Here is a 16,226-nt window from a genome sequence, read left to right on the forward strand (position 1 = left end):
AGAAGTGCAAAATTTGATAATTTGCTCGATCTCCGTTTGTCATCACAAATTTCTAGCGTTGAAAACGAAAAACAGATACTTAAAGAAATAAAAATGTTCGTTATTTTATTTGTTGTATTTTAACGTATTCGTTTGAGTGAAAGTGTAGGTGCAAGAATGCGCCGCATGTAACCTGTTAGCATTCGATGGGGGAGAGAAAGATAGTGCCCGAAAGAGGGGGCACGCCCTTGACGCACCAGGGAAAGGCCTGGCAAGCGGCTCACGGCTAGTGTGCAGACAGACAGTGGGACAGTCACGGTATCGCTAAGTTGCGATAATCCGTTGATAACAATACGCGGCGCTGGCGCGTTTCGTTGTGCAGTCTTCTGCGCTTGAAACGCGGAAGCAGCGTGCCGCGCAGGGTGCGCTCATGTTGTCATACGCGGCTTTTTGTCTACATATTTTTTTGCCTGCAGCTTCGGCGCGTTTCACGCTATCTCCGTTCACTGACTACCGTCGAGCAAACTCTGGTAAAACTCGGGTGAACGAGAAACTCGGCGCATCCTGCAAAGCACCCCTGGACTGGAATTTTTGTTTTTGCTATAGGGAACCTTAAGATATTTGTATATTATAAAAAGCGCACCCTTAAAGCGATAGTGAAGCGTGTGTTCATGTCCTCTCGTTTCATACGGTGGCGCAGCTGCATTGAAACCCCAGCTTTATGGTTAAATCACCTGAGTATAAAAAGAAATCTTCTGGACTGGCTGTGTTTTGCACATTCATACCTCGAAATGGCATTAAGATTGGCTGCCTTTGTAACAAAAACTCCTTGTCAGGCTTCTTCTATTGCACTGATATGCGTCGTATGAAGGAGACAATGTAATTTATGTAATCACATAATAGTTAGCTCATATCAAAGGTGATTGTTCAATGAATGGCTCTGCCAGACTCACCCGATGTGTTTGCTCAGTGGCTGTAGTGTTGGGCTGCTGAGCACGAGGTCGCGGGATCGAATGCCGGCCACGGCGGCCGCATTTCGATGGAGGCGAAATGCAAAAACACCCATGTACTTAGATTTAGGTACTTAGATTTAGTCCTCCCATGGCGTGCCTCATAATCAGAAAGTATTGGAACGTAAAACCCCTTAATATAATTTTTAATCTCCAAGGACTCTTTTATCACGATAAATTTTACAAGAAATATATGACACAGAATTTAGAAACCAGTCCAGCAACCATCTTTGTGTTCTAAGCAACAATTACTAGCAAACAAATTAGTAATATAGTGGCCAATAGAGTGGTTTAGCGTGAGAATATCTGAAACAAAGGCGTTGCTTTTGATGTCGTAACCGCACACGCGCACGGTAAACGGCCTCGGGCACCCCAAGCAATACCACCGTGGTTATGTGGATAAATTATTTTCAAGTTTTAAAAGTTCAGCAACTGTATACGAAGTATTTCAGGGCTATGGTTTTACTATGTCGTCGCCACTGGTTACATGCATAGTATTTATGCATTTATGCTGAAGATGAGAACGAGTGATTAATTTGGCTTAGTTGCAGTGGTGACGTGGAACGTTCTGAAAGACAGAAGGTTAAAACTTAATTGCCTGCGTGCCATGTAACGTTCTCGAACCCCTTCGGCACACATAAACGACGTCACTGTGCCAACTCTTCTTTGACGGTGATTCGTTTCAGTGGCATTCTTAGTCTCCCGCTGCACGCCGCCACGATTTTTGACCACTCACCACTAGCTAGGTATGGTGAACCGGACCAATCACGATGCCGGCACCACTCTCTTCATGCGGTTATCTATCTTCACTGCGCCGGCTCTGCCCCATCGAAAGCCTCTCCATTTGAGCGTAGTTATCGCCTCTTGTCAGTCAATTAGATAAGAAAAACCGCTCAATGTAAGCAATGTTATTCATTTTTAAAGAAAGGAAAATCACTTCGTATAAACGAGGATAGGGTTTTAATGGTCTGTTCAAACAACGTTGTTGGTCGCCGCGCGATGCTTGCGTCGGTGGTTACGAAATTTTGATGTTACGAGATTTGAAATAAGAACATGTACGAATACATTTACATCACAGGGCCCCTCGTCCGAATAGCGTTCATAGGTGGTGCAAAACATAGAAAATGGAATCAGATTTTGAAAATACGAGGCAGCGCGTGTTACTCACATCTCATCATCAAGAACAGAATATTTGCTCATAGAAACGACTCTACAACCTCTTCCTATATACTTATGCATTGGTACAGTAGAATCTCGTTAATTAAGTCTGAAAGGGGACAAAAAATTTATTCGAATGAATGAAATGCACCTCAACTCAACCCTTTAAGTATGTGACCTATAAATTGTGCCGTATAACACTATAAGAGAAAGCCGTCATGGGGTTCGCATTGAGTCTTAATTTTTCCACCATCAGCGTGCGACAACCTGCGCCTGAAAACAACTACGATCCCGTTTAAAGTCTTAAGTGCAATAAGATCGCGCCTCGGGTGCCATTTTCTGTTGGCGCGAGGGTAAACGTGCGAGGATGAGCGGTGAAGGATGGTGGCATGATGGGCGCCATGGTCCCCCGTGCCGAATGTTCGAGATGGTGTGATTGAGTTCGCAGTAATGGGATCAGGTCGCCGCTAGGAGAGAGGGAGAGGGGTAGCAGGAGAGCGTGCACGGTGACGTGATAAGGCGAGAGCTAAGGTCTTCTTCTTGGTCCCGCTAAATGCTGTTTCACATGGCGCGATTTTCAGTCAGCGACACAGCGAACTCCATCGCTCAGCGACCACTGAGAATTCTCGGGCTCTCTCTGCGACTGGATTCCAACAAGTTGGTCGCGCCGTCACTCAGTCGCAGCGATCGGCGCGATGTGGAAGGGGCAATGTGTGTGTGACGAAACAAAGCGCCGTCAAAATAGGAGCTTTCCTCTTTACATCACGTTTGTAGCTCTGTGGAGCAATGTCGCGCGCCAGGTTTAGCTTTGTTTAAGGCGTACCCACCACCGTGTGCGGCTTAGGAGCCTCGTAAACATTTTTCTTTTCTTCAACTTACACAATTCGTTTGAAAGGAGAAGCTGCACTCTATCCAGGTCGGTAGAAGGACGCCGCTTCAACATAAAGCACGTATCCACTTGATCGCCACCGTCGTCAACCTCTTCATCGCTACGAATTGCGGCAGCTGCTTATACATGTACACTCAATAGTAACTTGTTCTTCTGGAAAAGCAAATACTCATCCAGGAAAAAGTTGTAGCTTCCATAGTAACCACGAAACCTAGAGTGTTCTAAACGGAACCACCCCACTGACGCCGCACAATCCGCACGCTCATACTTGCAGTGTTGTGCAGCGCCTCACTCACCGCATCTGTAAGCTCTCGTAAAGTCTCAATGCTTTTGAACGTTAAAAATGGTGTACGTATTCTATTATAAACAAAAATGCTAAAATTCGAATGTTTGACTAGTTTCCACGTTGTTTTTATTTAACGATGCAGGCATGGATACTTCGCGAGCAGGAGGCAACCTTGCGCGTAACTGCGATGGATATCGCGCTGCCGCCAACGCATGTGAAAGCTGCCAGCGAAACTCGCTCTGCGACGTGCGTGGCAGAACGATTATTTTCTCGCCCCAATCGCGCCATGTGACACAGCCTTAAGGTGAATGGGAAACGAGGACGCGTGCCACTCTTCTTGCTCCTATTCGGTCTTTGCTCGCTGGGGTTCGGTGTCGGCTTCCTGCGCGTCTTTCCTCGTCACTTTTGTGGCATGGTATGCGAAATTACAGCAAACTTGTACACGTTACAGAACAAAAGGTAAAAACTGCGATTACAATTACTTATTTAAGAATGGGATTGATTACTGTTACGATCGAATTATTGCCACAAGAAAATATTTGAATAAATACTTAAAAGTAATCGGTTACATGAACATTACCTTCCTCGATCCTATTATTAACCCCGCACAAATAGAGAAAATGCACCAAGCTGACCTGCTTTTTTCAATGCGTCCTTTTCGGGCATTCCCACGTTGCTTATCATCACTGAGAGTGCCTTTCAAAATTTTCTTTTATAATGTTCCTTTCTTTTCTTCTGAATATATCTCGTAGCCACAGCGGAAACTCACTCGGTATATTCACTAGAGAGAAGGGCTATGTTGTAACGTACAATCGCCTCACTGACAAGGTTGCGCATGGCTACTCAACGCTGCGGAGCTTGAATCTGGTTGTTCCATGAAGCGCAGCGCATTATTTTTGCTGGAGCGAGGAGTAATTTCTCCTGATGAGGCCAGTGGTAAACGGAAATGTTGTCCACATGTGATTCGCTAGAGGGGACTCGCAAAATGGCAATCGATGTTGAGACATATAAGTTCTGTTTGAATTTGTCTACCAACAACTCGTGAACCTCTACCCGGCTCTTTGCATTCGCGCGCCACTTCGACTTAAGCCATGAGTGGTAGAGGACGCCAGCAAAATTTCTCCTTTCTTGAAAAGGTCACCATATCTGCAATTTAAAGAAATATAAAGCTGCATGTTATTCAGTCCTAATAATTCTGAACGTGTGTTACAATCGCGAAAATAGGTGTCAGGATACATCAAACAGACAGGAAAACAACGGTTTTACTGCTAAAAACTTCTGTTTTAAAGAAGTCATAAACAGCACTAAGCGAATAAAAACTAAGCAGCAGCTATTAGCGCCTGTGAAGAGCACCTTCAAGTACTTCTAAGAGAGAGAACGTGAGAAATTTATTATAAAAGTTGAGAAACCGGGCTTCAAGAAATGTGTCCATATCTGCAAGCCTGCCCTGTTCAGGTGATCGAGACGTAGGTGTAGTGCACTGATTGCGATAAGGATGTAGCTCACCTACAGGCTTTGACCCCTTAGAACAACATAGTTCCTGTCAAGCTTAAGGGCTGAAAGCTGTGCCGCCTCGTATAGCCAGTTCGTGCAAAAGGTCACATGGTTACACATAATTGGTGGCGAAAAAAGTAATTGCAATACAGTGAGCGTTACCAAGTAAACAAAGTATGCAGGAACTTTCCCAACAATTACCAAACACGTGATTACTAACGAGTAATTATTGACGTGTAATTTGTTACGTACAAGTCTGCATTACAGTTGCTACAGAGACACCAAACATTATCCTTTCACTCCTGTTCGCCGAAAGAATGTTCCATGGAAAGAATTTTTGTTCAAAGCAACCATTGCCTGGATTTTGGAGCTCGAATTTCCGGGAGATTTGTGATTACCATAGGACTTTGCCGGGATTAACATAGAGTCCGAATTAAGCATCAATTTCTCTTGAGAGATTTCAAATTACTGAGATTCCACTGTATTAACATTACTAGTAACTCGTCATAGAAACTTTATTTCAAGTGCATTACTTCGTAACCTAACCGCCCGCTGGGGCACTTACGCAGAATTTTTCGCTGAGCGCCGGTTTCACTAAAAACAGTTGTGCGCAGTTAACGTTTCGCCCCAATTGTCATCATCCATATACGATCCTCGCGACATCACATTAATCAACGGATTAGAAGACAGATAAAACCTCTCCGCACGTTTCACCTCGTGTAACTACCGTGGCAAGGCCGGTATAAGCGAAAGAGGGCACTATCTCAACATTGCTGGGCTCACAATTCGATGTAAGGACTTCGGCGAGCATCCATTAATGTTCCTCCACATAGTCCCTCGTAATCAATATGTCGTCCAGGTATAGAGGTAATTGCGGCATCCCGGCCAGTACCATATACATGATTCTGCGAAATACTCTGTCCGTAGCAAACACATTGGACGGTAACAGACAAACCGTGTGCAGCTGTTGCACTTTATCTTGAGCAACTCCGTGGTTTCTTCATCGACCAATAGTTTCTCACACGACTGCGTCAAATTCAACTTAGACAAAACACGCCCCTTTGCTAATTTAGCAAAAAGGTATTACTTTCTTGGTAGCGGGTATACGTTACCCTTGACAGAGTGGTTCACAGTGCTTCTATGATCATCGCATTTGCTCAGGTAGCCGTCCTTTTTCCACATCATGTCAATTGGCGTTGCCCAGTCCGAATGCTGCGCGGGTTGCCGGATTCCCATTTTCACTAATTGGTTTACCTCAGGCATTATTTCATCCTTAACCCTTTACTGCAAATTTTTTTGCTTCCTCAAAATATCATTTATAGAGTTGTAGGGAAGCATAACAGCACCTGTACTCTCACGGAAACTTACTTTAGCGAATGTCTGTGGTTTCAATTTGCAGAAAAAGGGTATGTTGCATATTTGCAACAATGTGCAAATAAAGAATAAGTTGAAAGTAAAAGATAGATTTAGTGCGATTCATACTCAGATGTTTATTTGCACGAGACAATCATTGGTGCACCTATGATTTAGTGTGGAACAAAGAGAAGCACTTGTACATGCTTGTGCAGCACAGGTGGTTCCCACATTGCGTGCAGTAGGTCATGCGGATTCCCGTGCAGCCAGCAAACAATGCAGCGTTTTCGGGTTATTGTCAAAATGTAGAACATCGAAGCACAGACGTAAAGCTGTGCCCGTGACGACGTCATACGGCAACGTGCGGAGGCACAGCGTACTTTTGAAAAGAAAAAAGGAAATTCGACCAGAGAACATCTTGTCCACATATTGAATCGAAATGGACTTACACTTGTGGCTGTCGCGAGTAATTGAATAGTCACTGCCTTCACTCTCAGGAGAAATCGCTGGGCCATACCAGCTTTTCTGAACCATTTCACTTTTCCGAAGAAAATAAACCATGTACACGTTGTTGCATTTGTGCAACATAGCAACGTTCTCTCACCAGGAACAAACTATTCCAAAATGACAATGTTTTTTTGAACCTACAGAGTCAGAAGGATGTGGAGCACAGCGTAAGAATTTTTTTTGCGCTTCGTCTTATGGAGAAATACATTTACAATTTGTAAAACTTACCTATATCACTGCTCGCGGGCGCGCGCAGCCTGCGCTACGTTTGTTTTGGTAGAAGATGCGAAGGATTAGCACAGATTGCAGCACAAGGGGGCGCGTTTTACAGACCAATGTTGCGGATATGCAACAACATGTACAGGCAGCTGCAAACTGACTTTGCTTTGGTTTTTAAAGCCGTTCATCAGAATGTTGCCTAAATGCAACAAGGTGCAGTAAAGGGTTAATGGTAAAGGAGACGCGGCGGATGTTCGAGAACCTTGGTTGCGCGCCCTTCCTTTGTTCGATGAGGAAACGTGGCAAGGCACCGCCTGGAAATGTCTCGCCGAACACACCTGGAAACATTTTCAAAATTGCTTGCGGTGTCACATGGACGCAATGAAGGCCCGTTATGCTAATCTCTAACGGCTGGAACCAATTCGGACCCAGCAGAGCGTTCCGACCGTTCTTCTCCACAAGTAGTGGCAATTGAAATTGATTACCTTTGAACTTCGCGGACAGGAATGCTTTTCGCAGCAGATCCAAACATTTCCTTTTCGTGGTCACTAGCTGCGTGTCGCTATCTACTAGCTTGAACCGCTTCACCACATGCAGTTTTTGAAAGTCGACACTAATGGTCAATCTGGCCGCTGCAGAATCTTCCATAGGCACGATTTCATCGCCAATCTCTACAGCGATAACGTACGTTGGCATACCGCTTATTATTTGGGTGATACTGAACAAGCCATCGTCACAGAGTTTGACATGTCACCCAGCTGATGTTCCAATTCTGCTCGCTTTTTTTAGAATACCTTGACTAAGTGCCCCTTTTCTGCGTAGCTCAAGCACATAGAATCTCTGAATCGGCATTGCCATGCGGCATGCATTCCCAGACAGCAAAACAACGCCACTGCCTTTCTGCTTGCTCCTTGCCGGCTTGACTTTTGCTATCAACTCTCGTTGCAATTCGCGATCCAGCGCCTTGCTCCTCATTACACATTGCTGCTTTGTAGCCATTTCCACTGTGAATGCCATTTTGTATGATGTCTCGAACGTTGGGTTATTTTCAGCTAACAATCGTTGTAGGACAACATTGTCACACAATTCTCAAAACTAAACTATCACGTAACATTTTCTCTTGTGGAAACTTTGTACCATCTAATCCACTGTTGCCGGACAAGTTGCGCAAAGCCGTGACATAGCCACAGCCTCCACGGCCTCGCTTCGAAAACACTTCCCTCGCGTATTGCCTCGCGGCTTCTCGTTGATGAGGTTCTTTACTCCGTTGACGATGACTTGGTACTCTACATTCGGCGGTCGCAAAGGCCTGACGAGAGTTGATATTAGGGAGTACGTTTCGGGCCCACAGCAAGGGAGCAACACAGCTCGCTTTTCCTCAGCCGTTGTGAGGTTGTTAGCCGTGCAAGATAACTCAACGCACTCGACATACGCTACCCACGACGGATTTTCATTATGCTTGAACTCCCTAATGCAAACCTGAAGGCCGAGTTTCTGAAAAAACTAGCGCACGCATGTGTTGGAATGTGTCTCGTCGCCAATTTAACAAACTTACACAAGAGCTGCAACCGCAGATGCGCAAAAGGAAAAGCGTTTATTCCTAGAATGCCACCCATTAAATAGCTTCGGTGGTGACGAGTTTCAGCACATTTGATGGTAAAACAAAGTGAACACAAAACTCGCGCCTGCTCTGTTGTGCCACACATCCATCCCTTCGCGTGATTACAAAACCTACCACACACAACAAGAGAGCTGCTAGGTTGTTGTATATGGGCTTCCTTTCCCCCTATCCTCATCATCATCCTTCGTCACTATTTTTTGTCCGCTTTTCCTTTTTCCATGTGCAGAGTAAAAGGCTAGATCACACTAGTCCGGCCGACCTGTCTGTTTCTCTAGAAAATTATGCCTCGCTCAGTAAAAATAGTGATTCGACTATTACAGACAACCTGGTATTCGCACTGTACTCGCATTTTCCTTATTGGCACTATATGCGGATGTCGCATAGTGTCAGAGAATGCTTTTTCTTGTGAGCCACGCCTAGCTTTGCTTTATATTTTCTACGTTATACTGTACATTCAATGAAGCCATCTCGTTTAGGGCGGTGATCGAGGCAACCCGGCTGCGTTAGGACAGCACTCGGCTGCACTCAGGAAGCAGCGTAATTACTCCGTGTGTTGCCAGTAGCGTCATTGCTTTCGGGTTCCACAAGCTAACTGCTGTTAACTGTACATACGCCTATCTCGACTTCTAGTACTCGCAAACGCACCCTTGGCGACCGGCTCTGAGAAGTAGGAAATCCAGAAACCATAGTTTCACTTTCCTTTACCGATTTCAAGGCAGACATAGGCACCTAGCTCAAGTGGCGCTTCGCAAGAAACCGTCATTCATCCGTTGTGACAAAATTACATACGTGGTATCACCGCCAGAAGACGAGAAATTGCGTAGATGGGGACAATCGGTAACTACGTAGTTTTGGGTTACTTTCATTGTTCCTGCAGAGATAGCGACCTTCAACTTGTGTGATCCCCTAGTTTTATTGAGAAGTGTAGTAGCTCGAATGTTTTAAAGTACGTATCTGCTCCTTTAAGAACTATTACTTCAGTACATTAGGTATTTATCGTGTAGAGGTACCGTATTTTTGGCCACATCCTGGCTTTACAAACATCCACTGTCTCACAAAAAGTTACTTGCACTATAAAAAGAGATTCTGAATAACTTGCTAAAGAAGTCTAAATGACAGTATTACGAAAATGAATTTGCAAAACACCAGAACAATCGCAAAAAAACAGTGGCAACTTCTTAATTCACTCATTGCATTAGGCTTTTTGCAGATGACTGCTTACTTTATCCACCAGTTACCTGTAAAAACGATCAGGTAAAACTTAATCAGTGTGTCGAAGATCTCCATACTTGGTGCCGTAAATGGGACATGGAAATTATGCCAAAACCACCTTCGTGCACATTACCCGAAAGAAAAACGTTGTTTCCTTCCAGTATCACATTGGAAATGTTATTTTGACGAATGTGTCTAGTTTTAGATATCTTGGTGTATTGATTGCTGATGACCTAAACTGGCACAGCCAGATTGAAAATGTGGGCTCTGCATCGTACAAAAAGTTGTGTTTTCTTGGAGTAAAGCTACGAAACGCAACCAAAGACTTCAAGCTAATGACATACAAAACTTTTAATCGACCGGTTCTAGAATAAGCCGCCGTAGTTTGGAGTCCCCATCAGAAAGGTCTAAACGCTAAACTGGAAGGAATTCAAAGACATGCAGTCCGATTTATATGTTCTAGGTACAAAAAAAACAGACTCGATTATCGAAATGCTAAGTTAATGTAATTTGAAATTATTACGAATTAGGCGACAGAGGAACAGGATAAAATTAATATTTCAGATTCTCCAGGGTCATGTAAAGATTGATAAAAACAGGTACATACGTGCACCTGGTAGACTTAACAACAGAATAAATCATGGTGCAACCATCCGTCCTTATGCCATCCGCACAAACGTCTTTTGTTAATAGTTCTTTGCTGATGTCATCGAAAAATAGAATAGACTACCTGCACATAATGCTGAATGTACTGATGTAAAAGCGTTTGAAACTCTTCTTGATAGTTTTATTCCTTGAAATTATTTTAATGTTTTCTTGATGTTCTGCATTCCTGTCAATCATTCTATGCTACGGCTTCGATGATCATGATATTTTTCGATAATCTTTTGTTGAAGTTTTATAATACGTCAAAGTTCCTTCCATATCACTTTTGTATTTGTGATGTATTCCCTCTCTGTAATGACCTTCACATGAGGATTAACAGTTGGTTTAAATAAATATATGAATGAACTTGCCTAAGTCCGGTGATACTGCTGATAAAATAAATTGAAAGAGACCTCATGCTGCTTCTTTTAGCATGGCAAATAGTTTTAGTGACTACTTCTATAACATATACAGCAGTCTTCATATGACTACTACTTATCCCATTTATCGCTGCAGTCATTGTTTTTTCTCTTTCCCGTAGCTGCACATCAGGCATGTTCCATAGTATTAGCTAAAAGAATACTAGTTCTGGCTTGGATAACATTTCCATATTTCATCTAATAATTGGTGCACCACCTATTTATGATATACTTTGTATTTTAATTATTATTTTTTTAAATGTGGTATTTTTTCTACTTCACTTTATGGGGCTAAGATTATTCCTGTACATAAGAAAGTTGGTAAAACGCAGGTGTATAACGAACGTCCTACTTCTATTCTCCTGTCGATTAGTAAAGTTGTTGGCAAGTTATTCTGTAAGTGCCTAAATATTTACTTTAAAAAATTAATTTGTTGCCATCTTTTTAATTTGGTTTTCGAGCTAGGAGTTTGAAAAGTTTAGCTTTATTATTCCTAACCAACTACATTTGTCTTTCGATTCACACCGTAACTTGGTTGGTTCGGTACTTTTGGACTTCACTAAAGCTTTTGATACGATTAATCATAACATACTTTCTACAAAGGTAAAAGCCCTGGCAATTACTGGTCCAGTACTAAAACTCCTGAAAAGTTACCTGCATGATAGACAACAAACGTTTTCTGGAGGTGCGTATTCTTATACTAAAGTTAATATCTAAGGTGTACCACAACGCTCAATACTAGGTCTCTTACTATTCTATTAATAATTTACCTGCTTGTCTGAAATTGGCACATTGTGTACTATACGCAGACGATACTACTATCTCGTGACAATTCTTTAACCTTAAAGGGAAGCTGAAACACTTTTCGGAAAAAATGAGTACTCTGCGGCATTCTACAGTTTTGAGTCCCCTGTTTTTTCATGAAAACGCGCAACAGCACCTCAGGGTATCGCGCGAACGCCGCTGTTGCCCATGATTGGTCGGGGCCTCTGTGACGTCATTCCCGGCAGTCTCCGGTCGGCGCCGGCGTTTCAGAGCATAGCACGGTGTTCTGTTCTCGCTTCATACCTGAGTTGTAAGCATTATGGAATGTTCTCGCTGTCTCGGACAGCTTGTATTTTCGCTGTACATGCTCGAAGCGACAGCCGATACGGAAAACAATGGCGGCAACGACGATGTTGAGTGTGCCAAAAGCGAGAGCGCTGTGTGCACCTTCTCGCGCGTTGGAAATCTTAGCTGGCACGCATTTTTTTTTTCATGTAGCTGCACGTTCCAATGACGGGAGAAAAAATGCGCTAAAGTGTCACTGGGAACTTGCTGCTGGAAGAATGCCGAAGCACTAACTTCTCATTAGATTGTAAACACGGGTCCAATTCCGCGATGTCAAGCACCTTGCCGCAGCTTGTCTACAGTCCCGTAGTTTTTTGAGTGTTGATACACGATCGCGAACATAAGTTCCGCGTTTCAAAGCGCGCACATGCAGTGCTGCGAGGTACAGTCATGGAAGTTGCTTATTATACACATCCAGAGATGGCCAGAGGTATTATATATGCATTATTCATACTATGGTTCGACAACTTTGCGATTGGGGCTCAATCAAGAATCGGTATGCGCGCTCCATGCTAGTGTTTTGACATGAAGATATAAGGCAGCTTTAGCACCGCCGCATGGTACACACGATAACTGCAATCGTACGTCGAATGTCACTAGGCAAACCTATACTCCATTTCATACCTCAGGTGCAACGCTGTGGAAGCTACGCACGAAGTCCGGTCACAAAAATTTATGACTGCGCGCGTTTCCGTCTCTGCTTCGCAGCGTGCCAGCGGCGTTTGCTCGCGCAAGCATGCACGTGAAGCTGTCGCGACGGGCTGCAATTAAAGAATGCCGAAAACAAAATTGATTTAGAATAAGTGTTAGCAGCCATATAAGCACACGGATTGTTTCTATCGGTAAATTCTTTTTTTTCATTCAGAACTGAGCTTACATATGAAACGTTTTCTCAAAAAGCGGGTCAAGAAACACCGAACTTTTTCTAAGTGCGAACGCACCTCAATCTCAAGCATCTCAAGCCTCCAAAGCGTTGCATCTGATTTATGAAACGGCGTATAGCAACGCTAGCAACAACGCGTTTCCGCATTTGTCGTAAGGCTATCCGGCTATCGCGGAAATGGTCCGAGCACAGCACAGTTGATTTCGTCGGCACGAACTTATCTCTCCTCACCGCACTGCGCTGCAAGCTTCTTGTCCTTCGGGAACCTGTGAAACCCCACATCGTCTCGCCCACCTGTGTTCGCGCATCCGAATGCTGCACAGAACGAGGGCATGTTGGGCGCTCTTGGCTGTAGGAACTCACGCAGCACAGAAGGAAAGAACAGTTTACGAAAATCGCAAAAGAAAACAAAAGTGAGTGGCGGCGGCGGCGGTGGCAAATCTCTCGTAGCGTCTTTCAGTAAAGCGCAGCACGGAAAGAGGCACGGCAGCACATGCCAGCCCGCCGGTCCGGCAGCTCGGACCCCGCGAGTGACGTCACTCTCGCCGGTTCTCTCCTCTGGCAACCACCTCACCCGGCGCTCCGGGAAGCGATGGGGGCATTTCGGCGGGGGGGATTTAGAAAGCGATTTCCGCCCCTTATATTAACAAAACGAAGAAAAAATTTCGGAACCGTAAATTATTAGGTCTGTTCTTCCCAATCCCAGCAATTCATGGAGATTGAAAACCGTTCCAGCTTCCCTTTAATACTAAACTAAACAATGAGTTTGACCGTATTGTTGCATGGTGTTCTTCCAATCATTTATTTATGGATCCTTAAAACTCAATTCATGATTTTTCATTCTAGCCAAAGAATACTACCTGGCTTGCCTGAGATACATCTAGATGGTTATCACATCCCTGTCTCCGACTGTGAATCCTTTTTGGGCATCAAATTAGATTCTAACTTCAAGTTTTTAAAACAAATTGCCTTCATTAGGCAAAGCTGTTCCTTCGGTATTAGATGATTAATCAAATCAAGAACATACTTCTCCAAAGACGCATTATTAGCGTTATATCTTGCCTTAATTCACAGTCACTTAATTACGACATCGTTTCCTCAGGAAACACATATCACTCATATCTCGTCTATCCAGCAGATACAAAACCAAGCATTACGCATTATCACTACCAGCGGGTTTTGCACGAGTGCTGCGCTATTACTTCGTGAAAATTTTATTGCTCAACTATCATGTCATAATTATGTTTTATAAATTACTTACTAAACAGCTTGCATACCAATTCATTGATTACAGGTACTTCTTCAATAATAGTAATACCAGGTTGGCACGTAACCTCAATTTTATACTGCCTATGTTAATTCTAACTATGGAAAAATGACACCATTCGCTGCTATAAAACTGCGGTATTGTTTACCCAACACAATTAAATCTTCATCCTTTCATGCATTTAGTTATGCCCTTAAGCTCTTTATATGTATATAACTAAGTTTACGTCATTCATTACACTACATTTTCCATTAGCGTGTATTGACAGTTTGTCCTTATTCAAAGATACAAACAATACAAAGAACTTGTATACAAACAATTTGTTTTCGTTAATTTACCTTTTCCATGTACTTTTCGCGATTGTGTTTGTTTTTTCTCACTTAGCTTGCTCGTGTTTAATACATCTATCCATTGTTATTATTATTCGAGGGTTCCGTTGCAGTCTTTGACTTTGGAACCCTGGTCTGTGTATTGTCTCTTTCGCATTCATTGTATGTAAAGAATATTAAACTGAAACTGTAACTGATGTAAGAAGGTTTCTACAGCATGGTCATCGTTTATTTCATCGCTATACTCAAAGGCGGCAGAATGCTGAGGAATGAGGTGCAGCCCCTGTCACATATACTGGCAAATTTAAAACAGTATTGTAAATTAGGTGCGCTAGAACTTGTCAGCGTTTATCGAATACGTGATATCCACTGTTCGCGCATAAATCTAACTTCGAGCACAGTATTACCAATACCCTTAAAATTGCCTTGTAGCGACATAAGACGTACCCTGTATCACTGTCGGCATCACATGCATAGACAACCTAAGCTCGTCGATTCTGCGCATATCTATTTACACTAATCGCAAGTAAAGTATTCAGTCTAGAACTAAAGAAGTCACCTTCCATCACCGAAATTGAAACGTGCTTGAAAACGCGCGCTCGTAATCTTTGTTAAGTGAGAAACATACCTCGTATACACAGCCACCACTGTAACCAACACTATTGACTTTTGAAGGGTTTATTGCCTCTCATATGTACAACCTAATCACGCAAAGCTGTAGCAATTGGTCGCTGGATTCCAGCGCGTATTCATGTACCATACTTATTGCGAGCGAATGCGGGGTGTGTCAGCAGTGTTGAAAACCACATTACTGAAGAGCTGTTGTCGTCGCAGAAGCGATGGACATTCAGTCCATTCAAGCACGTTCCTCGTAGAATGGAAGATACCCCGAACCATAGCGTCCACCGTAGCCTCCGCCGTAGCTTCTGCTGTAGCCTCTGCCATTGCCTCCGCCGTTGCCTCCGCCGTTGCCTCCGCCATAGCCACCTCCGTAGCCTCTACCATAACCACCGCCATAGCCGCCTCCGTAGCCTCTACCATAGCCACCACCATAGCCGCGTCCGTAGCCAACAGCGTTTCCGCCTCGATAGCCTTCGTCGTTGCCTCCATCGTTGGCTCCATCATTTGCTCCACCATTGCCGTCACCGTTTCTTCCACTGTATCCTCCACTATTTCCTCCGCCATCAACTCCGTCGTTTCCACCTGCGTCGCCACCACCATTCTCACCGCCGCTTTCGTCACCGTAGCCCCTGCCGTAGCCGCTACCGTATCCACCGCCATTGCCTCCATCGTATCCGCCACGGTTGCGTCCACCATCTCCTCCGCTGTATACTCGGCGATAGCCTCCGCGGTTTCCCCCACCGTAGCCCCCGTAGTTTCCTCCACGATCACCCCCTGCTCCACGGTTGGCAACCCCACGATATTGACGGCCTGCAGAAGCTATCGCTGTCGCAGCGCAAAGGAACACGGCAAAGTACTGAAAAAGAAAGGTGGCCATTTTTACTGCACTTCAGAGCTCAATCAGATGACAGTAAAACTCTTCATTTTCTATGTTGTACATAAATGACGCTCTCATCGATCACCTCTCGTAATAGCGAGTTCTGTGGAAAATGGATGCTTTTATACATTGCCTCCGTTGTTGTATGCTCCATTACATTACCAAGACGTGAACTGCTTTCGATGCCTCTTTTACTAGTAATTGCGCAGCTTTGTTCGCATGATAGCCTTCTATAAACGGGATCTTCACGCACATAAGAAAAACGTTGTTCTAGCGAGCATGCGTTCTTATTTTTCTTACAAATAACGTTTCTATTAAAATGTACACGTCGTCAAGTTAACTTCCAG

General features: G+C 43.9%; 1 protein-coding gene across 1 annotated transcript; it reads right to left on the reverse strand.

Annotated features, from left to right (window-relative positions):
• Positions 1–15,237: 15,237 nt before the first annotated feature.
• On the reverse strand, positions 15,238–15,879 carry LOC139055688 (acanthoscurrin-2-like). The gene has a single exon (XM_070533220.1). It carries the CDS (start codon positions 15,877–15,879, stop codon positions 15,238–15,240), a length of 642 nt encoding a protein of 213 aa, XP_070389321.1.
• Between the last annotated feature and the right edge of the window lie 347 nt (positions 15,880–16,226).

The sequence above is a fragment of the Dermacentor albipictus genome, chromosome 2 (genome assembly GCF_038994185.2).
Source record: "Dermacentor albipictus isolate Rhodes 1998 colony chromosome 2, USDA_Dalb.pri_finalv2, whole genome shotgun sequence".
NCBI classification, from domain to species: Eukaryota; Metazoa; Arthropoda; class Arachnida; order Ixodida; family Ixodidae; genus Dermacentor; species Dermacentor albipictus.

What these genes read in the sequence shown, in the direction of transcription:
- LOC139055688 (XM_070533220.1), bottom strand. Translation starts at nt 15,879, where the DNA reads ATGGCCACCTTTCTTTTTCAGTACTTTGCCGTGTTCCTTTGCGCTGCG.